This window comes from Zootoca vivipara, chromosome 12 (genome assembly GCF_965207765.1).
Source record: "Zootoca vivipara chromosome 12, rZooViv2.hap1.1, whole genome shotgun sequence".
Taxonomy (NCBI): Eukaryota; Metazoa; Chordata; class Lepidosauria; order Squamata; family Lacertidae; genus Zootoca; species Zootoca vivipara.
Window position 1 is genome coordinate 41,736,472 of NC_142595.1, and position 27,901 is coordinate 41,764,372.

At 41.3% G+C, this 27,901-nt stretch overlaps 5 protein-coding genes across 5 annotated transcripts; 4 read left to right on the plus strand and 1 right to left on the minus strand.

The window, feature by feature from the left end:
• The first annotated feature begins 432 nt into the window (after window positions 1–432).
• LOC118095639 (olfactory receptor 11H6-like) lies at window positions 433–1,407 on the plus strand. Its single transcript, XM_035136885.3, has one exon. It carries the CDS (start codon window positions 445–447, stop codon window positions 1,405–1,407), a length of 963 nt encoding a protein of 320 aa, XP_034992776.2. The 5' UTR covers window positions 433–444.
• A 4,335-nt stretch (window positions 1,408–5,742) lies between these two features.
• On the minus strand, window positions 5,743–6,702 carry LOC118095638 (olfactory receptor 11G2-like). The gene has a single exon (XM_035136884.2). The coding sequence runs from the start codon at window positions 6,700–6,702 to the stop codon at window positions 5,743–5,745; it is 960 nt and encodes a 319-aa protein (XP_034992775.1).
• A 6,967-nt stretch (window positions 6,703–13,669) lies between these two features.
• On the plus strand, window positions 13,670–14,675 carry LOC118095920 (olfactory receptor 11G2-like). The gene has a single exon (XM_088655367.1). It carries the CDS (start codon window positions 13,716–13,718, stop codon window positions 14,673–14,675), a length of 960 nt encoding a protein of 319 aa, XP_088511493.1. The 5' UTR covers window positions 13,670–13,715.
• A 6,142-nt stretch (window positions 14,676–20,817) lies between these two features.
• Window positions 20,818–21,833, plus strand: LOC118095637 (olfactory receptor 11H6-like). Its single transcript, XM_035136883.3, has one exon. The coding sequence runs from the start codon at window positions 20,833–20,835 to the stop codon at window positions 21,613–21,615; it is 783 nt and encodes a 260-aa protein (XP_034992774.3). The 5' UTR covers window positions 20,818–20,832; the 3' UTR covers window positions 21,616–21,833.
• Window positions 21,834–26,148: 4,315 nt separating this feature from the next.
• On the plus strand, window positions 26,149–27,517 carry LOC118095636 (olfactory receptor 11G2-like). The gene has a single exon (XM_035136881.2). The coding sequence runs from the start codon at window positions 26,504–26,506 to the stop codon at window positions 27,461–27,463; it is 960 nt and encodes a 319-aa protein (XP_034992772.1). The 5' UTR covers window positions 26,149–26,503; the 3' UTR covers window positions 27,464–27,517.
• The last annotated feature ends 384 nt before the right edge of the window (window positions 27,518–27,901 follow it).

The window sequence follows — 27,901 nt, forward strand, 5'->3', positions numbered from 1 at the left end:
TATAATTTAGCTACCTATATTTCTCTTTAAGTCTTTATCTATGTGCTATTGACTACTTTATTATGTTCATAATTTAGAGATTCTTCTGATAAAGTGGCCTATATTTTCCCCCTCAATAAATAAATATAAATAAAATTGATGCAACACAATTACTTGTTATGCCTCATAACTGATATGTAATCTCAAAAATAAGTATATGTAATCTAAAATGAAGGAGGTGGACTATTCTGCTGCCTTCCTTAACCAGCATGCCTGGTTAGTCTTTGCCTTTCAATGAAAGCAGAGAGGGAGACATTGGTTTGTGGTAGTGTTTTCCTCTAAGCAAAAGGATTTATTCCCTCAGCACACACCACCCTCAAATGATAAGCTTGCTGAGTCTACAAGCAGACAGGCAGATGAGACTCGCTCTTGGTATGTGACTGTGTTTCTGTTTTGTGATTGCAGATGGAGATGGCCAATGAGACTCAAGTCACAGAATTCATCTTGCTAGGATTTGGAGGTGGGCCAAAGAAGCATTTGCTGCTCCTCATTCTTTTGACTGCTTTTTATGTGCTGACTTTGGCTGAGAACATGGCCATTATCACCTTGGTCATTCTAGACTCCCACTTGTCACGACTTCCCATGTATCTCCTGCTGGGGAGCTTCTCCTGGTTGGAGATTTGCTATGTGAGCACCACTATACCTCGCATGCTTTTTGACCTAATAACCCTTCATGGGAAGGTCTCTTTCCAGGCTTGCTTCCTCCAGTTCTACATCTTTTTTTCTCTTGGTTGCACTGAGGACTTCTTCCTCTCTGCCATGGCTTTGGATCGGTATTTAGCCATATGCCACCCACTGCACTACCCACAAATTATGTCGCAGAATGCATGCTATGCCCTGATGGCTACCTGTTGGATCCTTGGCTTCCTGTGGAACATTGTCCCAGTGACTTTGATCTCCAAGATGTCCTTCTGTGGACCAAACGTCATCGACCATTTGTTGTGTGATCCTGGGCCACTTATGTCTCTGGCCTGCCCCCCACTAGGAAATGCTCCTTTCATCTATCAGATTTTTGTGAATGCTGTGATTTTGGGCAACTTGTTGTGTGTCATCCTGTCCTATGGTGCAGTGATTCTCTCTCTGATGAAAACCTCAAACCAAGGAAGTCGTAAGAAGGCTTTCTCCACCATATCCTTTCACCTAATGGTGGTGACGATTTTTTATGGTTCTGTGGGAGGCGTATACTTAGCTGCTCCAGGTGGAGAAAGCAACCCAGAGATCACAAAGGCAGCAACAGTTTTTTATGCTGCCGTCACACCTGTCCTCAACCCACTGATCTACTGTCTGAGGAATGATAAGATCAAAGAGGCAGCAGGGAGGTTGTTGAAGAGAATGGAGAAATGGTGTTGCACTGGAGAATATCGATAGTGTAAAAATATTGCAAGAAAAGAAAAAGGAGAAGCAGAACACCAGCCTACCACAATAAAAAATTGCGGTAGGATGAGCTGTTGCACTTCTTATAGCAGATGAGTGTATCACATTATTATTATTATTATTATTATTATTATTATTATTATTATTAATTCTTTTCTTTTAAAAAAATAATTTTTATTGACTTTCTTTTCTCATAACAAATATCCAGTATCATTACTAAACATTCGTTTTTCAATTTCCCCCCTCCCTGTTGACTTCCCTCGACTTCCATTTCTGGTTTATTACATCCAATGATAGGTTCTGCTATTTATATATAATACTATGTTATCACATTGTTCTACTTTTGTTCTCTGTAAATAAAATTGTAAATGTTTATTTAAATCCTGCCAGCGAGTCCATTTTCTTTTTGTTTCTGCAATTATATTGTAAAGGGTTCCCATTCTTTTTCAAAGTCACTATTGTCCTTTTCACACAATTTGTCCATTAACTTTGCTAACTCTGCATAGTTCATCAATTTTCTTGCCATTGTTCTTTTGATGGTACTTCTCCAGTCTTCCAATTTTGTGCTATTAAGATTCTTGCTGCTGTTGTAGCATATGTAAATAAAGTCCATTTTCTTTTGGTAACTCTTTTCCTAAAATACCTAACAGCAAAGCTTCTGTTTTTTTAACAAATGTTATTGTAAACATTTCTTCAGTTCATTGAATATCATTTCCCAACATGTGACATTTTTACATGAAATTCTTGCTGCTAGAAGTATGATGCATTGGCCAGTTTATACTAGCATGGTTTTTGTTTTTGTTTTTGGGTTTTTTTACTTAAGGAAAGATTCAAAAATGGTATTCCCTGAATGTGTCATAAAGCAAGAGGGTTAAGACAGAAACTTAGTACCACAGAGAGAAGGCACAGATTAAGGAAGGAGGCAGAGAAAGAGAATGCCAGCTGGTTTAAATGAAGCCCATCATTTTTCTATTACTCCTGCTTGATTATTCTAACATTTAATGATAACTAGCACAACTCAAAACATTCTCTACCTCCCATCTTGCTTTCAATATGTTTCCTTCAAGTGCTGAATTTCGTAGAATCATAGAGTTGGAAGAGACCACAAGGGCCATCCAGTCCAACCCCCTGCCAAGCAGGAAACACCATCAAAGCATTCTTGACATATGCCTGTCAAGCCTCTGCTTAAAGACCTCCAAAGAAGGAGACTCCACCACACTCCTTGGTAGCAAATTCCACTGTCGAACAGCTCTTACTGTCAGGAAGTTCTTCCTAATGTTTAGGTGGAATCTTCTTTCTTGTAGTTTGAATCCATTGCTCCGTGTCCGCTTCTCTGGAGCAGCAGAAAACAACCTTTCTCCCTCCTCTAGCTGACATCCTTTTACAGTGGAACCTCGATTTATGAATACCTCGGTTTACGAATTTTCGGTTTACGAACGCCGCGGACCCATCTGGAACGGATTAATTTACTTTCCATTACTTTCAATGGGAAAGTTCGCTTCAGTTTATGAACGCTTCAGTTTATGAACAGACTTCCGGAACCAATTACACCCATGCTTTGGCTTAAGTACGCTTCAGGTTGAGTACTCCACGGACCCGTCTGGAACAGATTAATCCACTTTCCATTACTTTCAATGGGAAAGTTTGCTTCAGTTTATGAACGCTTCAGTTTATGAACAGACTTCCGGAACCAATTGTGTTCATAAACCGAGGTACCACTGTATATATTTGAACATGGCTATCAATCACCCCTTAACCTTCTCTTCTCCAGGCTAAACATACCCAGCTCACTAAGCTGTTCCTCATATGGCATCATTGCCAGGCCTTTGACCATTTTGGTTGCCCTCCCCTAGACACATTCCAGCTTGTCAGTATCCTTCTTGAACTGTGGTGCCCAGAACTGGACACAGTACTCCAGGTGAGGTCTGACCAGAGCAGAATACAGTGGTACTATTACTTCCCTTGATCTAGATGCTATACTCCTATTGATGCTTCCCAGAATTGCATTGGCTTTTTTAGCTGCTGCATCACACTGTTGACTCATGTCAAGTTTGTGGTCTACCAAGACTCCTAGATCCTTTTCACATGTACTGCTCTCAGGCCAGGTGTCTCCCATCCTGTATTTGTGCCTTTTATTCCCCCCCCAAGTGTAGTGTAATTTAGATTTCTACAATTTGGGATGGACTCTTCAAAAGGACAGCCGCCCATCCCGGCTAGACCTGGCACATCACACATGATGTGACATCATGTACATGTTGGGCCCAACTTGGCGCGCCTGAGATGAAGGGAAGTATATAAATTTAAAATACTACTACTCATCATAATAATGTTATTACAGTAATGGCTACTAGACACTGTGGCTACGGTCTCCCTACATTGTTGTGTTGCTGGAAGACAATGGTGGGGTGAATTGCTGTTGTGTTGTGTGTTTATACATAGGCATATGCTTGGTCAGTGAGAAGAGGATGCTAGTTTACATGGGCCCCTGGACTGATCCAGTTAAATTCTCATGTTCTGTGCTGTTTAACATCTACAGTGTATGAAACCACTTGTTGAGGTCATCTAAAGATATAGAGCAAATAGAAAAGAGTACGTGGCAACATTAATATGGATATAAAATCTAAGGAATAAGTAACATTTATTTATTTATTTATTTATTTATTTATTTATTTATTTATTTATTTTGGTCCATCCACCTCATGATCACTTAATGTTTACAGGTCTTGAAGCTGCTTACAATAATAAAAAAACCAACATTTTAAAATGTAATCCAAATCCATAAGTATACAATGAGCACAATTTCAAATGATTTTTTATTAAGAAAAAATGCAAAATATTACATAATATACACAATTTTAAACCATTCATGTTTATATTGCAGCCAGATGGATCACTTCACAACAACGAAAGACCTGAGCTTGTGTGTGTGTTTGTGTGTATGTCTATATCTATATCTATATAGGCTTATAGCCATTCCAGAACAGTTAACCCACCAAAATGATTTTTTCAAGGGACAATCAATACCAGGCTCATTCTTAGTGTGGCATGACTTTATCATTTATACAAATAAAAGAGACTCTGCAAGACACCCACCCACCACAAATTACAGTATACACAGATTTGGAACAAAGACTAATAAAGACTAAACATAAGTGATAAGAACTAGAAATTGACAGAGGTTTTCTCATCCAATAACAGATCGCCAGGATGATGCAAAGCTTCTATCTGTGTTTCCTGTTGCACCTGTTAAGAAAATCAGTGACTCTGTCTACTTTATGCCAACATCCTCACTGTTTCCATAAGCCCCCCTGGGAGATATGTACAAAAAGAAATCATCGTTTTTCCCTTGATGGAATGTTTCCTTGAACTTAGCTGATGCCTCTTGCTTGTTAGGCTGGAGAACAGAGAAGGATGTGTGAATGTGTGTGGAAACGAACCCACAGCACAAAGCTAGAATTCACATTTGGTGCTCTGCCTGCTTCCACCTCTGGCCCTGCCCACCGGCATGTGCTTCTTGGAAGCTTGACGAGAAGCCAACATAGAGTTCGGTCTGAATAGGCTTCCCCAACCCTGATGTTGTCAAGGGTGGTGAGATTCATTTCATTATAAGTTTAGCAACTAGCCATCAGACAAATTGTGAAAAAATCCCAACAACTGGTTTTGGGCTTGTTCTTAAAGCAAATAACTGAACTGCGTTGTCAGGGAATGTGGTCATCAGGTAACTATGAACTCATTCCTGATTTCTCACCATACCTTAGATTTTTGCAAAACACATCAGCAGGGAAAGTTGCTTCTTTCTACCCATGGCAAATGAAGATGATGGACTTTATGGAACTTGCTGAGCTGACCAGGAGACTTTGTGAGCAGGGAGAAGAGACGGTGGAAGAAGATTGGGAAAAATTTTAATTTATATCTGAAAAAAATATTGTAATATTTAATATTGTCTAGGAAAGGAGGTATAGGTTTTCGGAATTTGCTTAGGATATAGGTTAAATTTAAGATGTTTTTCACGGAAACATTGTATAAGAGATTAGTTATTAGAAACTGCCGAATAATATATGGAAAATGAAATTCAGAAGGGGGGAACAGGGGGAAGTCACTTACTGGTGTAAGGAAAATGTTATGATGTTGTAAGGGAAACTTTTCTTTTTTTATTTTTTATGTATTTTTTATGTTTTCTTATAAAATGAATATTAAAATGAAATTATTATTATTATTATTAATAAAGAAAATTGCTTCTTTCTATCCAGCTCTGTACATATCAGCTGTACATATTGGTTACATATTTGGGTGCTTTGCTTTGTTGTCGTTGTTTTCCTTCCCCACTTTTTAAGTTGTTTCCTTTCTCCCCAGAGACCTCACCTTTCTCCTCAGCAACCTACCCACTGCCTCTTTCACCTGATCATTCCTCAGACAATAGATCAAAGGGTTGAGAAAGGGCGTGATGGCTGTGTAGAAGAGGGTCACTGCCTTGGTGACCTCTGACTGGCTTTCTCCACCTGGAATCAAGTACATCCCTGCGACTGAGCCATAGAAAAGTGTGACCACCACAAGGTGGAATGATATGGTGGAGAAGGCCTTCCTACGATTACCTTGGCTAGAGGTTTTCATCAGGGTGAGAATTACAGTGCTGTAGGACAGCACAACAAAGGAGACGTTGCCTATAATCAGGCCGTTGAGGCAAATCTTGCTGAAGAGGGGAGCATTTCCGAGTGGAGGGCATGCCAGGGCCAGAATTGGTCCAGGATCGCACAAGAAGTGGTCGATGGTGTTAGATCCACAGAAGGACAACAGGGAGATCAAAACTGCTGGGACAAGGTACCACAGGAAACCAACAACCCAACACAGAGCGACCAGAGTGTAGCAGAAGTGTGGGGACATTATGTGTGGGTAGCGTAGGGGGCGGCAGATAGCCAAGTACCGGTCCAAGGCCATGGTTGAGAGGAAGAAGCATTCAGTACAACCAAGTGAAAAGAAAATGTAGAACTGGAGGAAGCAATCATGGAAAGAAATGACCCTATGAGGGGAAGCCAGGTCAAAGAGCATGCGAGGCACAGTGGTGGATACGTAGCACATCTCTAGCCAGGAGAAGTTGCTCAGTAGAATATACATGGGAAGTTGAGCCAAGTGGTTGTCTAGAAACACCAGTGTGATAATGGTGATGTTCTCCGCCAAAGTGAGCATGTAGAGAATGGTGAAAAAAATGAGGAGCAGGAACCGTTTGTGCTGTCCAATTCCAAATCCCAGCAAAATGAATTCCTGGACAGAAGTCGTATTGTCCATCTCCATCTGGAATAAGATGGATGCACTGTAAACCACATAGAGGTTATGTCTGTCTGTTACCACTGAAAGGCAGAGGAAAAGTGAGGAAAAGTGATCCTTCCAACTCCTCTTTCAGATCACATTTGAATCTAAAAAGTAAACATGGCAAATGTATTCAGAATAGTTTGGCTTGGGTTAGTGTAATCTTGAACATATCCAAGCTTGACCCTGATTGTGAATATTGTTCACAGTCTCAGAGAAGTATCATCATTTGTCTGCTGGAACCTGAAATGAGGCATTTAATTCATTGAACTTAAATAGCTATCCAGCAGCAAACATTTCCTAGGTGTCCTAGAAACAAAGAAGGCAAAGCTAAAAATGTAATTTATAATCATTGAAAGTTGCTATCTTTTTTTAAAAGGTAGTGAATAATCACCTATATAAAATGCCTTACTAGAGGTTTGTGCGTATGTTCTTACTCCTTAATTATTATTATTTTGCAACATGTTATCCTATCCAACATGGGATTATATATTACCTACTTCCACTGAAACCCTGTGTATCTACTTAGAAGTTAGCCCTTCTCCTAATTTTGCAATGATATTTATGCACGCACACACACACACACACACACACACAATACTTACAAAATGTGACACTTGGGATAAAGTATATTTAGAAATGCATCCTTTCATAAAGGATATATATTTAGAAATGTGTATTTTTCAAGAAAATCCATATAAAAATACTGTTTTAAATAGGAGTTTTCCTTTAGCTATTAAAGTACAGTTTAATGAAGACTCAAGACTGAACAGACTTATGAATGAACACCTCCAAAAGTGAAATAAACTATAAATACACTGATCTAACTACAATTTTATTCCTAGTCTATCCCCCCTGCACCACCACCTTTTGTTATTTTGCAGATAGGTGACCCCCTCCCAAAAGCTTCTCAGCTCTTTCCTGAGACAAGGAGCAAACACAGACGTGTCAGGCACCTTGAGTGAAAGTCATCCCATCTTACATTACTAAACAATTTAAATGATACTTTTGGGTGAGATCTATTCCAAAATTCTATATTAGTGTAATACCTTCATTAGACCAACCAAAATATCACAAAATAGCACACAGGTCTTCATGTTCTCCAGAATTCTTCATCAGACTAGATGTCAAGTAAAGTTGCGGGGTAGGGTGCTGGGGAGAGTAGAAGAAACTTTGGATGGCGGCTAAGCCATGAGCCTGCACCTTTTATAAGAGCCTTAAGATGGAGCGTAGGAAGAAGGAGGAGAGATGTAGCTAACACTCTTCTCCCATGTTCCATCTTAAGACTCTTTTGAGATGCAGACTCGTGGAACAGTCAACTCCCCCCTACAACCCTTTCATTGTGTACCATCAAGCCCAATGAAGCTTCCACTTTATTTTGTGGCATTTCAGTTGACCTAATAAAACTATTGCCCATGAAATTTGCTGTAGAGATTTTTAAGACAGGCCAGTGAGGTTACTTTAACTTAGTTAGTTAGTTGGTGTCAATTTGCAAGGTAAGAGGATTTGTAGGCCACAAATGATAGCAGAGAACCAAATTATTTGGTATGATTGTTAAGTAAAAATCAGGGAATGCAGCTCGGAATCCCAGAGACATCTCACAGCCCTTCCCAAGTACTCATCTATGTCTCTTTGACCACACACTTCTCTAATGATCTATCACATTTCCTTGAAGCAGCCTTCAACTCTTTCTAGAAGTCTCCATTTCTTTACCTCAGTAGTTTTCGATACGTTCCTCCATCCAGCTGAAGGCTCATCACAAATGTTGTGTCAGGATTCGTAGATGGGAACATGTTGCTGTTCCCTCTGCCTTGCATGGGTGTTCAGTTGTCATATTCATGGGCTATATGAGAAGAATGAGTGAGTCTTTGTATCTACTACAGAAATCCTGAATGCTCATGTTAAATATTAGGCGTCCATTGGGAATGTGTCCCTCAAGAACCAATGCCATTAGCTATTAAAAGCCAAGAGACAGGTTACTTCCTTCAACCATGGTGAAAACACAGACAATTTCCATTGTTAAAAACCTTTGTTTTCTTTTTGGCTAAACATGGACTGAATATTCTGATTGTGTTTTGTGTGAATTTATTCTACCTATTTTTGGCTCCACTGCTGTCTTGTATTTACCCCCAATTCATTGGACTCTGAGGCAATGTTTGGTTATTTTTAATCACCTTTGTTGAAGATTGTGGTTGCCTCAACAGATCTATCACCCTCTTACCTGCTAACTATGTCTAAAGGGTGCCAAATCAATTGTTAAACAAAGGTTTATGGACCTAGTTTCAATGACCTTCATGGGGACCCTGTTTCCCTCAGTTACTGGGGTTACCATGCCCCCCCCTGTAAAGATGGAATACCATACTTGGGATACGTAAAAAATGCCTAAATATGGCAGGGTTTTCTCTTTGGTAAGGTTTAATGTTCTCCCTTCTAATTTATTTGATGGCAGATACAATAAAACGCCAATGAACAATGGATATTTCCCTTCTAGCAACACAAAGGTGGATTCTGTCTCTCATGTCCCCCCTTTTGTCAAGGGGCTAGGAAATATCTAAAATGCCTCATTACACAACCCTTCCCTGGACACTCTTATGAGTCTTTTTGCTTCAGGACTCCAACAAATCACTCACAGGGCAAGTGGCAATGTAATAAGACCATTGTTATCCGACCACTTATGATTCCTTTATCTATTATTGTCATTGCGTGCTTTTAGTTGTATTAATGTGCATTTTTATTAATGCTATTTATTGCTAATGTTTTAAAATGTCATAATGGTGTCTTTACTGCAAATAAATAAAAAGAAGAAGAGTAATCAGATGGCTGTGTTGTGTCATGGAACAGGTTCTGTGGTGGAATTTGGAATTTGGAGCAAGATCTAAAGTCCCCACTCTCTGCTTCCTGAAGCCTGAAGCAAAACGAGGCAAACATGCAGTAATCAGTTGTGACTGAAGTCATCTGAAGCACTGATTTAGACCAGGCCTTTGCCCAAATAATCCCACAAAAATAAAGAATATATTTCATTCACAATATTAAAATAGTAGCACAGTATGAACCTTGTTACCAGATAGGAACAAAATATTTAAGATGCTTTAATTGACCTTTTTAGCTGAAATTTCTTGCACTGCAGGGGTTTGGACTAGTTTATGTATTTTATTTATTAGGTTTATATACTTCCCTTCATCAAGCAATCCCAGGGCAGTTCACAGAATAAAATAAAAGATAAAACACAATTAAGTAATTAAACCGAAAGAACAAAACAATAACCACCTCCTTCCCACAGATACATTTAAAAGGCTGTGGGATATTAATCAGACAAAGGCCTGGTTGAAGAAGAACGTTTTCCCCTGGTGCCTAAGAATACATTATGAAGGCGCCAGGCGAACCTCCCTGGGGAGCCCATTCCACAAACGGGGGGCCACTACAGGAAAGGCCCATCCTTGTGTTGCCACCCTGTGGACCTCATATGGAGGTGGCACATGAAGACCCTCCCCTCCCCTCCCTTTCCCTTCCCTTCCCTTATGAACCAAAGCTTCATCAATCAACCAATGCTTTACACACAGAGAACCTAAGTTGAAAAACAGGACCACCTTTGGGGCACAGGTCTTCCTCAGATTCTATATGTTGGCAATCTTATCAGTAAACAAGCTAGCAAGCTGCAATGAGTCAGACTTAGCTCAGTAGGTCTGAGTATAAACAGTGTTTATACTCAATTAATAGTGGCTCCCCAGGGCAGGAGTCCCAACTTGAATAAGATATTGGGCCCTGGCAATGCCCATCAACCTGGGGGGGCCTGCCCCCCAAATATTTTGTTGAGGGAGCCGAAGACCCCTCAGCCCTTAGGAGTTGGCTCCTATGCCCCGGGGCTTCAGCCAGGGGTGTTCAGCCCTTTCCAGTGATGCCCTACCACTAACCTATGACCCTTCCCCTCAAAAACTTCCCATTGGTTTATTTCTGAATATGATTTGGCCACATGATATACCACCAAACTTCCTCAATAGTTTGTGAGTTCCTCCTTAGGGTCTTTAACTCTAAGTCAGGGGCCAGCAACCCTTTTCAGCCGTGGGCCGGTCCACTGTCCCTCAGACCTTGTGGGGTGCCGGACTATATTTTAGAGGGGGGAAATGAACGAATTTCTATGTCCCACAAATAACCCAGAGATGCATTTTAAATAAAAACACACATTCTACTCATGTAGAAACACACTGATTCCCAGACTACCCATGGGCCAGATTTAGAAGGCAATTGGGCCGCCCCCGCCCCCCGGGCCTTAGTTTGCCTACCCATTCTCTAAGTGCTCCACACCTTAACCATAGTAATACACAAAAGATTATAATCAGTGTCTTTTCTATTTCCTTTAATGAGTGATCTTGTTTTGTTTGTGATGTGTGTTTTGCTGCTTGTATTTTTAATTTTATCTCAAAATAGAAATCCATTTTTAATTTAAAAAATTAAAAAGAAAGAGAAGCACCTTCCAATAATCCAATTTGGAGGGTTCTGGGTGTTAGCAAACTAAGATATTATAAATTATAAGGTCTTCAGCAATCTCTGAGGAGTTCTTGCTTTGAAGAAAAACAGAATTACCCTCGATAGGGCAATTCCCGAGCGTGCTTCCTTTCTGCAATTAAAACCTATGCAAAGCTTTTGAAATAATGCTCTGAACTCAGCATGGCACCCACAACTAAGATTTCCAGACACACACCCTGCAGTGTAGTCCTTTATTTATCAGTCTCCAAACCCAGTTCTGAGCAGGTGCAATGACAGAATTAAATATCCATGGACCCTAAATACTGAGACTTTATCTGCATCAGGTCTTTGGATGGCTGGATCAGCTTTCTGTGTGCTGTTGAGTTGAACTCTTTGTTTAGCTTATACGTAAATCCGGCACTGTGTGTGATAATATAAAACGAGGAGAGGAGCATGCTTCCTTGCCAAATTCTGAGAGAGGACTTGGGGCGAGCATTTCTGACGAATGATGAAAACAAACTACTAGCTATTAAGGGACATAAACTGGATTTTTGATGGAAGCACAAGATACCTAGGTGGGAACTTGTATCAGAGCTGGAATGCCAACTCAAGAAGGAGGTCGTTCCCAGTAGATTACATGGGGCAACCAACATACTATGCCAAACTGTGGCTCCTCAAGGACCATCATTCAACATTAAGCACCCAGGACAACAGCAGTGTCAAACAAATATCTGAGATGTTCTGAAACCTGTTGCAGTTTAATTAATGGTATGTATGTATGTTATTTTGACACACAATATTTTGATCAAAATTAATTTAAAAACACAATCTGAAATTTAATTTCCTAAATATTCCTGTTGTTTTCAGTTAACCCAGCAAAGTAAAAAAGTTAAATGCTGAAACCTTAAGATAATTATGAGGGAAAGGAATATGATATTAAATGTATTTACATCTAATTAAATTTGATTAAATCGAATTAATGTATATTTTAGGAGCTATTTTGTTACCATAGGGCTGTCCCTACAATTGAGCAAAGTGCCAAAGGCTATTTCAGGTGGCAAAATTAGAGGGACAAATGAAACTGTGGTCTGAATTACGCAGCAAGACTTTTAAAAGTGTCAAAAAAGGTTAGTTATGTATGCGACTACGGCGGCTCATGTTTTGTTAGCCCCCAAATGGAAAACAAGCAATGTTCCAATAATAATAATAATAATAATAATAATAATAATAATAATAATAATATATTATTTGTACCCCGCCCATCTGGCTGGGTTTCCCCAGCCACTCTGGGCGGCTTCCAACAGAGATTAAAATACATTAAAATATCACACATTAAAAACTTCCCTAAAAAGTGGCAACTTAAGTTGACAGAATATATGCAGTTTGCAGATATAGAATAAAAGAACAAGAAGAACATATGTTTAGAGAAGACTGGAAAACATTTATTGGATATGTGGAAAATAACTGTGTACAGCCGAAAATGCTGGCAGTATTAAGATAAACTCAACAGTATGAATAAGTTATGATGGAAGTAATAATGGAATACTGAATGGTACAGTTTCTGTAAAATATGCAGGGATTTATAATATGTAGAATGAACCATGAAAAGAGAAGAGAAGTCATTGATATCTTAAGGATGTAAAAATGAGTACTTTAAAGTGCAAAACAGGAAATGTAATAAAAAAATTTATATACAAAATAAAAGTGTTGATCCAAAGCATAGTAGCAAACAGCAAAATGTCTCAGGGCATCAATGTCCCGTCCCCTGACATATTTCACTCATAACCAGATTTAGGTAAAGTATTTATCAGTCTTCTCTCTCTCTCTCTCTCTCTCTCTCTCTCTCTCTCTCTCTCTCTCTCTCACACACACACACACACACACACACACACACACGTACCAGAACGGGTTACTTCGGGGTTTCGGTGCTCGTGCATGTGCATAAGCGCTAAATTGTGCTTTGCGCACATGCAGAAGCATTGAATTGTGACCCGCACGTGCGGAGACACAGGGCTGCAGATTGTGAACGCTGCTGGTTGCGAACGTGCCTCCCGCACAGATCACGTTCGCAACCCGAGCGTCCACTGTACTATATATTGAATTTTGTTATTTGGTTTGATGCCATTTCTGGATTTAGTAGCCTTCCTCTCTCTTTATTTCTGTCTCTCTCACTCACTGTGTGTTTGTGGCAGGGCAGGTGAAAGAATTCAGTGGATTTGGGGACAAGCTGCTCATTGCAAAGTTGCTAGAACTATTCCGAATTATATGTCCCCATAGTTGTCTGCTTTAAGTACATTTGCTCTTAATCCATTTTAAATTTATAGCTAATCAGAAAAAATAATTGCTTCTGAACACTGTTCACTTGTGATCTGATACACAGGGTGCAAGGAAGCAAAGGCCCTACTGCACTCCCTAAATTTCATAGCTGTTTAGCCTTTGTATGTTGGTACAAACAGGCAGACAGGCTCATGGTATGTGACGAAACCGATACCTCTCCGATGGTGTATGATACTGCTTCTGTTATGTGATTCCAGATGGAGTTAGTCAATGGTACCACAGTGCAGGAATTCATCTTGCTGGGATTTGGAGTTGAGAAGGAGAAGCGGTTAGTGCTCCTCATTGTTTTTACCATCCTCTACATCGTCACTTTAGTTGAGAACATCACCATTATCACAGTCGTTTTCTTAGATGCTCACTTAGCCCAGCTTCCCATGTACATCTTGCTGAGCAACTTCTCCTGGCTGGAGATATGCTACGTGACCACAACTGTGCCCCATATGCTCTTTGACTTGGTGTCTCCTCCTGGGCTCATCTCCTTCCATGCCTGCTTCCTCCAGTTCTACTTCTTATTCTCACTTGGCAGCACTGAATTCTTCTTCCTCTCAGCCATGGCTTTGGACCGATATTTGGCCATCTGCCACCCACTACGCTACCCACAAATAATGTCCCCAAATTCCTGCTATTCCCTGGTGGCCTCTTGTTGGGGCCTTGGATTTCTGGCCTATATCGTCCCAGCTGCTTTGATCTCCAAGCTAAACTTCTGCGGACCTAACATCATTGACCATTTTGTGTGTGATCCTGTGCCAATTCTGTCCTTGGCCTGTCCTCCTCTTGGAAATGTTCCCTTTATATGCCAGGTCATCATACATGTTTTGTTTTTAGTCAATGTATTATTTGTTGTGTTATCATATGGCACAGTCATTTTTACCCTGATAAAGTCCTCTGACCAAGGGAGTCGTCAGAAGTCCTTCTCCACCGTATCTATGCACCTCTTAGTGGTGACCCTCTTTTATGGCACAGTGGGAGCTATGTATTTAATTCCACATGGAGAAAGCCAACCAGAGGCCACAAAGGCAGCCACGCTCTTCTACACTGCTATTTCGCCATTTCTGAACCCCCTGATCTACTGTCTGAGGAATGATCAGGTGAGGGAGGCTCTGGGCAAGTTGCTAAGGAGAATATCACGCCTGCTGGTGACAAAGGGCATGGTATAAAAAATGCTGCTAGGAGGGGGAAATAAAGTTAAAACAAAGCAATATGCCCATTTGAAGAGATCATAGAATCATGCAGTTGGAAGGGACCCTCAGAGTCATTTTGACCAACCTCAGATCAAGTTAATTTATCCCAAGACATGCAAGCGGGGCACACATCCCTCTTTCAAGTTAAGTCAATCAACATAGTAGTATAGGTGGAACATATCCTCTCAAAACCCTTAAGCCCCACACCTTCTAAGGGTTTTGATGGTGTTATAGGAAGTTCCTCTGTCAAAGTCCCACCCTGAAATGATGTAGTGTAGGTGTGTAGGAGTGTGTGAAGAAATAGCAGAGGCAGAGAGAGAGGCAGAAAGGTCCATCAGGGAGGGAAGTGTAGGCTGAATGGACCTTGTGGTGCAGGGTGCCTCTCTCAGGGTTTCTGCTGTTTTGGAGGAGTGTGTGTCCTATTCTTATTCTTGTCTTATGCAATAAGTCTTATGCAACTTATTCTTGCATACAGTATATGGAAATAAAACAAATATTGCTAATATTGTCTTATGCAATAAGTCTTACGCAACTTATTCTTGCATATATGGAAATAAAACAAATATTGGTAAAATAGCACAAATGTCTGAATTCCTCTCCTCCAAACAAAACTGATTCTGGTTAAGGTGTTTCTGGAATGATTAATTGCTTGTGGAAAGGGGGGGGGCACACCACGATTGTAGATGCATGAAAACTGACTCCTTTTTGGAAATAAAACATTGTCAAGGCCCATAAGTTTAATTACAACTTTTACTTCCAGAACTTGCTTCATAACAAACCAGCTTGGCTGGCCTAGGGGAGAGCAAATCTGTTAATATGACAAAAGGTGTTGATTGGCCATCTGAGAGGAACCCTTTGGCTTGGGACACAGATGTTGTCAAGGTGATGGGGTGTGTGCTTGAAGGAGCAGGAAAAGAGAGTCTTGAACAGGGGGTGCTGGGAAGAAGAAGGGTGTAAAGAGACTGGGATCTATCTTGGCTGAAGGCTGGCTGCACTTCTGTGGGGGATAAGCCCCTCTTGAAATGAACTTGATATAAGATCTGGACTCCCTCCATGCAGACCGAATGTGTAAATAGGTAAACAAACCATATTTCTTAAAGCTACGGCAGTCTCCCACCATGTCTCAATTCTCCAAAGCAACACAGATCCTGGGTGAGTGCCTGGAGCCCCGTGGACTCTTCACAGACCACTCCACAAACAGCGGCAGAGGAAGCTGGGTGTGGTAGGGGTGGTCCGCCCTGGGTGTCATTATGAGGGTGGTGACAAAATGCTCAATGCGCCCACTCCTGACCACCAGTGGCTTTAGGCAAACAACGTCACCACACTCCTTCTGCCGCCGCCGCCAGTTGCCCTGGCGGGAAAGGAGAAGCAGGGTGGAGGTGGATGTGGATGTGGAGGCTGAGGGTGGGGAGAAGTCAGAGCGAGCCCAAACCTCCAGGACACCATCACCAACCCTTGAGCCTGGTTGCGGCTCCTCCTCCTCCACCTCCTCTTCTCAGGGAGGCCATGTGATGGCCCGGCTGCGCACGCATCGCCTTGGGCCAGAGGAAGGGGGAGAAGCTGGGATATACATCTGATAGCTGCCTGCGTGGCTGTCTTTCAGGGGGGGGTGGAGGGAGGAAAGCGGAGAAGGCGGGATCTACATCAGATAGCTGCCTGCACAGCTGTCTTTGACAGGGGTGGAGGGAGGAAGGGGGCATTTCAATGTGGGGAGGTGACAAAGAATTTCTGCAATGGGTACCATCTGGCCCTGCTACGCCACTGTCCACAAAGAGAAAGAGATGCACCTAACTTTTGTAACAATATATACCAGATCTTCTTTGCAATATATGACACCCTAGAGCAGGGGTCAGCAATCTAAGGCCCATGGGATGGAAGCGGCCCGCGAAGGTCGTTTGACCGGCCACAAGCTGCCCCTGAATTGAGCTGCCCACTCGTGTGCTGCACTAAACCGGTGCAGTGCGGTGCGGGGACTCGCTTCCGCGACACCGGAAATCGCATCTGTGCAGTCGCCGAAAATTGCGTCTGCACATGCACAGATGCCAAAAATCATGTCTGTGCACATGCAGATGCCGAAAATCATGGGTGTGCACGTTCATGCGCGAGAGATCCGGCCTACGGAGGGATCTCCGTGGGACCGAATTAGCCCAGGCAAGATAAACCTTGCTGACCCCTTCCCTAGAGTAATGGCCCAGAGGAGCTGGATGTTCCATGGGAACTAAAAAGTTAGCTAATTGCAGTGCTTTCCCTCTAGGAAAAAAAGGGTGCTGGTATACTGTAACATGAATTTGCTACAGTAAGTCCAATTACATAATTTTTTAGAACAGCTAACTGAGTTGGCCTGTTCTCCTGTTCCCTCTTCATTCCTTTTCTCCTTTAGTGTCACATCTTCTCAATTGGAAGCCTGCTGGCAGAGACAAAATTGTTTCCAATCAGTAAGCAGAATTTAGAAAATTGTAGGCACCCTATAAATTAATGACCATAATATTAAGAACAATACATCACACCGGCTCTGGTTCATGTGCTCCAAGCTTTGGCCATCCAATTTGTTCTTTAAGAAGAGCAACATTTGGAAGAGGTAGCGCTTTGGAAAACAGGAGGCATGCATCATGCCAGAGTGGAGGGAGGCAGCCAGTGGTATAGCATTGCATCCCACTCCCCAAGGGTGCTGTTTTGATAAATAAAAATGTATTGTTCCTGGGAGAGATATTCCCAAGATTCATTTCAGTTTCTGATTAAAGCTGTAGTCAGCACTGATCAGGGGCATTTGAACTCCACTCTCCATGTACGGTATATCTGGTGATTTCCCCCCCTTTCCTCCAGAACTGCAGGATGGTCCTTTATGTCCTTCAAACCATCTGCCTGGAAGACAACTACCAGTGCACAGAGAACACTAACCTCCATCCCAGATTCTGCTGCTGCACTTCTGATGAGCCAGTGCCGGGTCAATGTTTTAACTCCTCTTGACAACCTTTCCCCCAAATCATGTCATGAACGTCTAGTGAGTTTTTCCTGGATGACAGAGCAGCATTTTGACTCCTACTGAGGTACTGAGAGTGTTGTTATAGTTGTGTTGTGCTTGTGGGCTTCCCACGGGCTACTGGTTTTCCACCTGCTGGGCTAGGTGGGCCTTTGATGTGACCCAGTAAGGATCTTCTTATGGGAGTCATTGCCAGCAAAAAAGAAAAAAGAAACCTAGGTGGGAACTGTGGATTTGAATGTCATTTCTCACGGGGTGGGGGGTGGGGGTCTCTGGCTTCTTCTAGGAAATTTAAAGAAAACATTGCAAAATGATTGTGGGGAGAATTTAGAGTAAGAGGAAAGGATCGTGGGACATGCCAATGATTCTAAGCTACATCCCGGATTTTAGACCCCAGATTTTATTAAGTCAAAGGGTATGAACCAACTTTTCCCCTTCATGCAACTTGCATGTGCATTGCTTAAAATGATGGCTGGAAACCCTCCTTTGTGTGACTGATAACTTGTAAATACCCTGTTTCTCATATTTTAAGACATACCCATAAAATAAGCCATAGCAGGATTTTTAAGCATTCAAGGAATATAAGCCATACCCCGAAAATAAGACATAGTGATAGGTGCAGCAGCAATGCCGGCCGCGGCAGGAGGAGGAGGAAAAAAATAAGACATCCCTTGAAAATAAGCCATAGTGTGTTTTTTTTGAGGAAAAAATGAATATAAGACATGTCTTATAATATGAGAAACACGGTAGGTGAAATAGGTGCACTTCTAATGGCGAGAAAATATCTATTTCGGAAGGTAATATATATCTCTTTCGGAAGGCACTGAGTTAGTTTGAATTTAAGAATCATTGTTGTGGTTTAGTTTTCTTCAGGGGACTTTGAAGCAGGAGTTCCAGTTATTTTGCATTCTTACAGGACCCTATTTATTTCCATTGTGCTTGTATACTTGTAAATAAAGCAAATGTAGAAGCTGCAACTCAAATACCTGCTGTTCTCTCATCAAAAGGATGGGCAAGGCATTTGGGAATGCATAACAATAGAATGAAGACTAACCACTGTAAAACAGCAGCAGCGATTGGTTCTAGGATATAATTCAAAGAACAAACTTTCTATTTTTTTTTAAACATACTTTTTATTATTTTTACAGAATACAAAAAAAACAAAAAAAACCGTACATACATAAACACCTTTTCCACCTCCTTCCTACCCACCCACATGGGTCCTCCCCTGCCACAGAAGTATCCCATGTATGTGAACAGTCAGAGATGTTCCATTTTATGCTTGGATTTCTGTCCTCCTCCCCCTCCCCTGACCCCAAAGCCCCCCCCTGCCACCAGGGAGCTCCAGCAAACCAGGGCAGTACGCAGGAGGCCATCCATCCAACCATCTATTGTCATACCAAAAAAAAAAGAGAAAAATAGAAATAGGAAAAAAGAAAAAAAAGAAAGGGCAAAAAAAGAGAAAAAAACAATACAAAACAGAAAAATTTTTCTTACATTCATGATTTTAAAACCATATTTTGTGGGCTTCCCCTCCCCCCCCTTCCCCAGTTTTCATCCCTTTTTTATCATCTGCAACAGTTTCTTACTTTATAGAAATACACCTTTGTATCTTATACAACTTCAAATCACTGAAAAATCAAACTCCCATTTTATCTTCCCGTGCCTAATTTTTTCTCCCTCTATAAGCCTCCATATTTTCACATTTTCCAAAATCCATTCACTTTTAAAACTATAACTATTCTCAATTTAACCTTACATCCCCGATTACCGGCTCCACCCCCCCAATCCAGCAAATTCCATAATCAGCAGACCAGTTATAAACCTGTTAATCCATCCATGTAATCACAACATCACTTTCCCTTCACCCCACCCCCTGTTTACAGTCTTTTGCCATCCAGGCCACCATACAGGGCCCCTGAATTTCTTCTCTTCTCTGCATATTTTTTCCTTCTTCCCTGTGGGCGTTCTGGAGTTCCAATAATACCAATCGTGCCCCCCTCAAAAGCGGGGCACTCCATCCAACTTTTTGTAGAGTAAAGTCATCATTTTTTCCGTGGTGTGCTTCATTTTGTGTTGAATCATCACAGTCCTCATCTTCATCTTTTCCTTCCAAATCACAGTCATCATCATTGTCATTCTCACATTCATCTTTTTCAGTGTCAAAAGCTTCATCTCCTAAAAAATCATATTCTGCCATCACCATCTGAAATTTTTTCTGTAACTCTTGCCGTCGTGTCTCCTCTTGACATAGCTCTATTCTTGTTTCCCACATTAAGGTCAAAACAGACCGCTGGAACTCAGGGGAACACTTTTTTGTTGACATAATTCAATCCTGCCAAGGTCAAAACTTGTCACGTGGGGTGGAATATGATCACAGTTTATTTTCTCGACTCCATTTTAACAAGCTGGCTGCATTCTTCAAGTCTTATTAACAATAAAGTTCGAACTCACATTTCACAAACATTTAAACCAGAAAAGAAATTCCACAAAGTCCAGAAATACAAAATGAAATAAAAATTGACTTTCTAATGTAAATTGTACAATAAATCTCAAATATATTATTTTATCAAGGTTTTGTGCTGCTCTTGCTTTATCATTTTAAAATTAAGTAATCTCGGCACACTATCAGTTTGGTGTTATTTCTGGATTCAGTGGTGTTTGAGAGGAGTGAGACTTTCGCAAAACTGGGGATATGCTATTCACTGCAAAGCTCTAGGATATCAGAATTAAATAGCCTCAAAGCAATATATTTTAAGTGCATTATGTTATATTTTATACTTAACCAGGAAAAATAGGTGCTTTGTGTGAATAATCACTTGTGAACTGTAAAATGGGGTGGGCAGAAGAAATGTCCCACAGCATTCTGAAATGGCAAGTCTGTATAACCTTTGTTTTTCAATGCAAGCTAATGGTATTTAAACAACTGTATACCTCTTTATGCTATGCAATAGTGATTATATTATTTGACTCCAGATAGAGATGGCCAATGGGACTGCAGTGCAGGAATTCATTTTGCTTGGGTTTGAAGTTGAACAGCAGAAACAATACTTCCTTCTTGTCTTCCTCGCCATTCTCTACATGCTCACTATGGCTGAGAACATCACCATCATTGCAGTCGTCTTCCTAGATAACCACCTGGCTCAGCTCCCCATGTACATACTGCTGAGAAACTTCTCCTGGATGGAGATGTGCTATGTGTCCACCACTGTGCCCCGACTGCTCTTTGACCTGGTGTCTCCTCCTGGGTTCATCTCTTTCCATGCCTGCTTCCTCCAGTTCTACATCTTCTTCTCACTTGGCAACACTGAATGCTTCTTCCTCTCAGCCATGGCTTTGGACCGGTACTTGGCCATCTGTCACCCACTTCGCTACCCACAAATTATGTCCCAACATTCCTGTTCTGCTCTGGTAGGTGCATGTTGGGTTGTTGGTTTCATGTGGTACCCTATCCCAGTGATTTTGATCTCCAAGTTGTCCTTCTGTGGACCTAACATCATTGACCATTTTTTGTGTGATCCTGGGCCCATTTTGTCCCTGGCCTGCCCTCCACTCGGAAATGTTCCCCTTGTCTGCCAGATATTTATGCACGCTCTGTTTTTAATCAATGTCTTATTTGTTCTACTATTCTATGGCATTGTGATTCTCACCCTGATGAAAACCTCTAACCAAGGCACTTGTAGGAAAGCTTTTGCTACCATATCTTTTCACCTAGTTGTTGTCACACTTTTTTATGGCTCATTAGCAGCGATGTACTTGATTCCAAGTGGGAAAACTCATTCAGGAGTCAGTAAGGCAGTTACACTCTTCTACACAGCAATTACACCCTTTCTTAATCCCTTGATATACTGCCTGAGGAATGACCAGGTGAAAGAAGCCGTGGGCAGGTTGCTGAGGAAAAAGGAAAGATGGTTGAGGAGAAAGATGGTAGTTTAATAAGGCTGAAGGAAACAAGTGTCACAAAACACCTAAGCATGTATTCAAATTTATTAAAATGAATGTATTTACAGTTGGAGTCCATAAGGTAGAATAGAACACTTGCCTGAATTGACATTTATTTGTATAGTGTGACTTAACCTTCCTCTCTTTCCCCTTGCATAACCCCCCAAAATCTCCTCCAGAGGAACCATTCAAAGCAGATTTTGAGGAGAAGATGGCAAAGTCCCTTATGCGAGCAGAAGTCTGATCATAAAACAAAATAAAGCGAATAATCTGTTTTGCAAACTGATGGGAAATAGCACATAAAAAGGATTATCTGTGGGCGTGTGTTTTTTCTCCTAAAGTGATAAACTCACTAGTGTGATTTGTGTATGTTTCTGAAATGTTATAAATGCAATAAAAAAATAATTCGATGGAAACTCCAAACAGGTGTGCCTATATAGGCAGTGTATGTGTATGTTTTAGTAAAGGGTGAACACTTCATCATTTACAATCTGAACACAAATGTAGCATTTTAATAAACAAACATGACTTCACTTTCTATGTTCTGCCATTTTCTGCTGTTTTCTGTGCACTCCCTGCCTCTAACAGAAAAAGCATCCTATACTCATACATGTTGTTGTTATTTAGTTGTTTAGTAGTGTCCGACTCTTCGTGACCCCGTGGACCAGAGCACGCCAGGCACTCCTGTCTTCCACTGCCTCCCGCAGTTTGGTCAGACTCATGTTGGTGGCTTCGAGAACACTGTCCAACCATGTCATCCCCTTCTCCTTGTGCCCTCAATCTTTCCCAACATCAGGGTATTTTCCAGGGAGTCTTCTCTTCTCATGAGGTGGCCAAAGGATTGGAGCCTCAGCTTCAGGATCTGTCCTTCTAGTGAGCACTCAGGGCTGATTTCCTTCAGAATGGATAGGTTTGATCTTCTTGCAGTCCATGGGACTTTCAAGAGTCTCCTCCAGCACCATAATTCAAAAGCCCATAACCATTGTGTTTGGAATCACATTGTCAGGGTGAAATAGGAAGGGGCACCATCACAGATAGAGGGTCCATGTTTCTTCTGCTTTGGACATGTAGAGGGCTGTGCCCAATAACTCTCTTCAATTTCCCCGCATTTGACAATGAAGTGATGGTCTAAAATTAATAAATAGCAATTGCCATCAGCATTGGCATCCTGCCGGCTCCTGAAGACACACCTGTTTGGGCAAGCGCTTCCCAAAGCTGAATTCCTGATGTTATTGCTTGAACTGTTATTTCATTGTTAGGCTTTCAGTTGTTTGTTTTTATTGTATATAGACTAGACATATCACATAATTAGTTCCTGTATGGTTGCATTTAAAACTAGTAAACAAACAGCAGCCATGGCAGCAATAGGAGATGGACCCCAGATTGGGACCACGATGTTGGGGTATGGGGGTCTTTTACACTTTCCTCTGAATGAGTCCCCAACCCACACTGCCTGGTGACAATAGAACCTTTAGTCCAAGCAGCATGGGCAAAGGACAGGCACAGGGACAATGGGATAATAATAATAATAACAATAACAATAACAATAACAATAATAATAATAATAATAATAATAATAATAATAATAATTTATTTATACCCCAACTACTCTGGGCATCTTCCAGCAAAATATTAAAATACAATAATTCATCAGATATTAAAAGCTTCCCTAAACAGGGCTGTCTTCAGATGTCTTCTAAATGTCAGATAGTTGTTTATTTATTTGACATCTGATGGGTGGGCGTTCCATAGGGCGGGCGCCACTACCAAGAAGGCCCTCCTCTGCCTGGTTCCCTGCAATTTCACTTCTCACAGTGTGGGAACTGACAGAAGGCCCTTGGCGCTGGACCTCAGTGTCCTGGCTGAACAATGGGGTGGGGCTGGAGATGCTCCTTCAGGTATACTGGACCCAGGACGTTTTGGGCTTTATAGGTCAGCATCAACACTTTGAATTGTGCTTGGAAACATACTGGGAGCCAATGTAGTCTTTCAGGACCAGTGTTATGTGGTCTTGGCGGCCGCTCCCAGTCACCAGTCTAGCTGCGGGGCAAACATTAGTCCTTGGAAGAGGCATGCCAAGGAAAGGGGGTATAGCCATGCTTCCCCCTTGACTTGTTGTTTTAGTGCAGCAACGTTTTAAAAATACATATTAATGAGCCTATGCAAGTTGCAAAAAGGGATCGGACAAATCTGCTAGTTTTGATATCTCTCAGTTCCTCTGTTTTCCAGGCAGTGCTCCACATTCCTGCATCAGTTTGCATTTTTTAAAAACGTCACCATGAAAATTCAGCAGCATTTTAGTGTTGATGTTTCCTAATAAACAGACTCCTCTATACAATTATGCCTGCCGTAAATATTTTCCATTATGCAATGCCTTTTATGTTACTTTCATGGATATGTACACTTCTCTTCAATGCATTCTTACACACATTATTTGGTTGGAGAACTGCATCACAAAATTTTGTAAAGTGCAAATTTCAAGTGTTTGAGTTCACATATTGTTGTAGAGAATGCAGGCTGCGTAGGTTTGTGTTAAGTTTCAAACTGGATCAAATTTTTCCCCCACTCCTAATTCTAAAGCAGGGGTTCCCAAATTGTGATCCACAGACTACCAGGGGTCTGTGAGCTTCATTCAGGTGTCTGTAGAATGTGCATATTAAATATTTGTATTGATTTTAATTCTCTCTCTTTTGCGCCCCCCCCCCCCAATAATGTATTTTCTTGTATTGCACTTTGAATTCTACAGAGTGGATGTTGTAATACAATAAAGTACAAGAAATAAAAGAAGCAATAAAAACACATCTAAAAAGCGTGCACCATCTAGTCATAATGCACAATTAAAATTTCTACAGTGCTATATGTAGTTTTCCTTGCTTATTTGTTTGCTTTGTATGACAAAAAAAATCCTTAAGAAAAACTCATTTAAAAAACTTATAATGCAGCATGCACTATAATGAAGAGCTGTGAGACCTATGGGAGAATTCTGTCTCCCAAGGGATGGTGTTTCTGTGTATATATTGCGCTGTTCTCATTGTTCTTGAGAGAGATGTTCCCAAGGTTCCTTTCAGTAAATGTTTAAAAAACTGCAGCCAGAGTTGGCCAATGGCACTGAAGCTGTGATCAGCACAGGCACATGGAATCTCCCTTCTATGAAGCTCACATTATGGTCCTTTTCCTTCTTCACGCCATCCAACCTGCATATAAGCAGCATGCCAGGGCTCAAGGAAGAATGTTCATTGCCCAAAATTCTTGCAGAGGCTTTCTGCTGAATGAGATGATGCTTTGACTCTTAATAAGGTACATACAGTAAATGGGAATTGTTACCAGAGCAAAAAAAGACTTGAGTGGGAACTGAGGAGGGATGAATTTGAATGTGCATCATCTTCGGGTGGGTTGGGTGGGTGCGGAACTTCTTCATGGATATTTTCAGAATTACTATTGTAAGAGAGAGGGCTTGCAGAGAGCAGCCCACTCTGCTTACTTCCATCAGATGGGAGAGCAGCAGCAAGAGCATCAAGGCAGGAAGGAGGTTCCAGGGCTCTAGCAGCATACTGGAGCCTCAACTGCAGTTGGGAAGCAGAGAAGAAGGGGTGGAGCCAGCTGCATCAGAGGGTGGAAAGGAGAGGGAAGAATCAGTGACAGCTGAGGAGAAAGGTTTGACACAATGGGGATCCCGTAGCGCCAGTAGGAGTGGCATTTTGGGGACCAGTCTTAAAGGCTGGGTCAGAGCCTGCCAGAGGCTATTGCAGGCTTATGCCCCATGCAGAGCAGACATGATTTGAGACATCTCACCACTGTATATAGCATGCACAATAAAACTCTGAAAATCCAGAGGAGGTGTGGAGTGCTTACTCGGGAGTAGCCAACACCCATCTGTGACAACTATTATTATTATTATTATTAGAATTTATATACGACCCTATACCCAGGGGTCTCAGGGTGGTTAGATAGATAGATAGATAGATAGATAGATAGATGATAGATAGATACTTTATTGTCATTGTACATAGTACAGTACAATGAAATTGAATGCCATCCCATAAAAACAAAACAAAAACACAATTACAGCCACACACACACACACACACACACCCATCACAACTCCCCAGGCTCATATTATTTAGTTACAGCATTTAAGATTGTTACAGCTCTTGGATAGAAACTGTTTTTTAATCGATTTGTTCTTGATTTAATTGTTCTGTATCTCTTGCCCGAAGGTTCACAGAATAAAATCAAAATATAAAACCACAAAATATAAAACCCATCTTGTTCCCTCCCCTTAAGCTCTGGAGTATACCAGGGGGCCAAACGGGCTCCACAAAGTGTGAGAAGGGCGCTCAGGGCAGCAAAGCAAACAGTAAACCAGCAGAATCCCTAATCTGTCCCGATTGCCCAACGCCAGGAACACACACTACATTCCACCCCGTCTAGACAGAGAGCCTGAAGATAGAGAGAGAATCTTTATAGACCACAGAAACTCCCCCTCCCTGACCCTTGAGTCGGCCCTGCTGCTTCCCTGAGTACCCAGGAGGGCACAGCTGGGTGAGACCAACTCTACCCTGTTCACCCACCCAGGTTTCAGTGATACATGCCAGATCAGGTTCTTCATCCATAATCAGATCATAGATGAGGGAGATCCATGGGCTACATCATGAAAGTCATAGTTTACATATAATAACAAAAATAAAATAAAAATGAATTTGAGGTATGATTTGAAATATAGAGGCTTCCCCCCTTTTCTACTGTACTCAATAATGAAGCCAACTTAATATTTCTCTTCCAAATGGAAAGAGGCCAGCTAATGGTATACAACGCTTACGTTATATGATATATTACATGTTTCCTATTGATACATAGTGCTGATTCTGTTATCTTATCACAGATGAATTTGGCCAATGGGACTGTCATTGAAGAATTTGTTTTGCTGGGCTTTGGAGTTGACCAACAGAAGCGCTTCCTCCTCCTTATTTTCTTCACCATTCTCTATGTGCTCACTTTGGCAGAAAACATCCTCATTATTACACTTGTGCTTCTTGATGGCCGCTTGGCCCGGTTGCCCATGTACATCTTGCTGGGCAACTTCTCCTGGCTGGAGATGTGCTATGTCACTGCTACAGTACCCCGTATGCTCTTTGACCTATCGTCTCATCATGGGATCATCTCCTTCCATGCCTGCTTCCTCCAGTTCTATGTTTTCTTCTCTCTTGGAAGCACTGAATGCTTCTTTCTTACAACTATGGCTTTGGATCGCTATCTGGCCATTTGCCACCCACTGCATTACCCACAAATTATGTCCCCAAATGCCTGCTATGCCTTGGTGGCCACTTGTTGGGTCTTAGGCTTTTTGTGGTACCTTCTTCCTGTCTTTCAGATCTTCGAGTTGTCTTTCTGTGGCCCCAACATCATTGACCATTTTTTGTGTGATCCTGGTCCAATTCTGTCCTTGGCTTGCCCTCCTCTGGGAAATGCTCCTCGTGTGTGCCAGATATTCATGAATGTTCTAGTTTTAGGCAATGTCTTCTTTGTTGTGCTATCCTATAGTGTTGTGATTCTCACTCTGATGAAACCCTCTTACCAAGGCTCACGTAAGAAGGCCTTCTCCACCATATCTTTCCATCTAGTGGTTGTCACACTGTTTTATGGCTCAGTGGGAGGGATGTATGTAACTCCAGATGGAGAAAGCCAGTTGGAGGTCACAAAGGCAGTGACAGTCTTCTATACTGCTATTACACCTTTTCTTAATCCTTTGATCTATTGTCTGAGGAATGATCAGGTGAAAGAGGCAATAGGCAGGCAGCTGAGGAAAAGGGTGATAATTCTGAGGAGAAAAGTACGAGGGTAAAAAAGCACAAATTCTGACCTGAATATACTGTATCCCAAGGGAATACAATTTTTTTTTGCATACCTTCAACTGTGCATAGATATACATGTCATTTTCAATGCTATACATGTTGTGTTGAATGCTATTTAAGTCACTTACATTTATAATCATATTGTACTACTTTGGCTATGTGTTTAATAAAATATTGAATTCTTGCATCGCGAAAAACAAAGATTATGGTGAAAAACATGAATTGCAAAACAAAAACAAAAACCCTAGAGCTTAAAGAACAAAACTGACTTCAGATGTGAAATCAGCATGGAAACAACATATATGAAAAAGTTGAAAAATCTCATGCAACTGAAAATTAAAATAAAATAAAATTGTTCCCACCTTATTGTTTGAACGGAATGGTATTTGAACTGTTGATATGACAAAAACATTGCGCATATTCATGGT

Bases quoted from the DNA above. Each gene is read 5' to 3' on its own strand.
- LOC118095637 (XM_035136883.3), top strand. From the start codon at position 20,833: ATGTACATACTGCTGAGAAACTTCTCCTGGATGGAGATGTGCTATGTG.
- LOC118095638 (XM_035136884.2), bottom strand. From the start codon at position 6,702: ATGGAGATGGACAATACGACTTCTGTCCAGGAATTCATTTTGCTGGGA.
- LOC118095920 (XM_088655367.1), top strand. From the start codon at position 13,716: ATGGAGTTAGTCAATGGTACCACAGTGCAGGAATTCATCTTGCTGGGA.
- LOC118095636 (XM_035136881.2), top strand. From the start codon at position 26,504: ATGAATTTGGCCAATGGGACTGTCATTGAAGAATTTGTTTTGCTGGGC.
- LOC118095639 (XM_035136885.3), top strand. From the start codon at position 445: ATGGAGATGGCCAATGAGACTCAAGTCACAGAATTCATCTTGCTAGGA.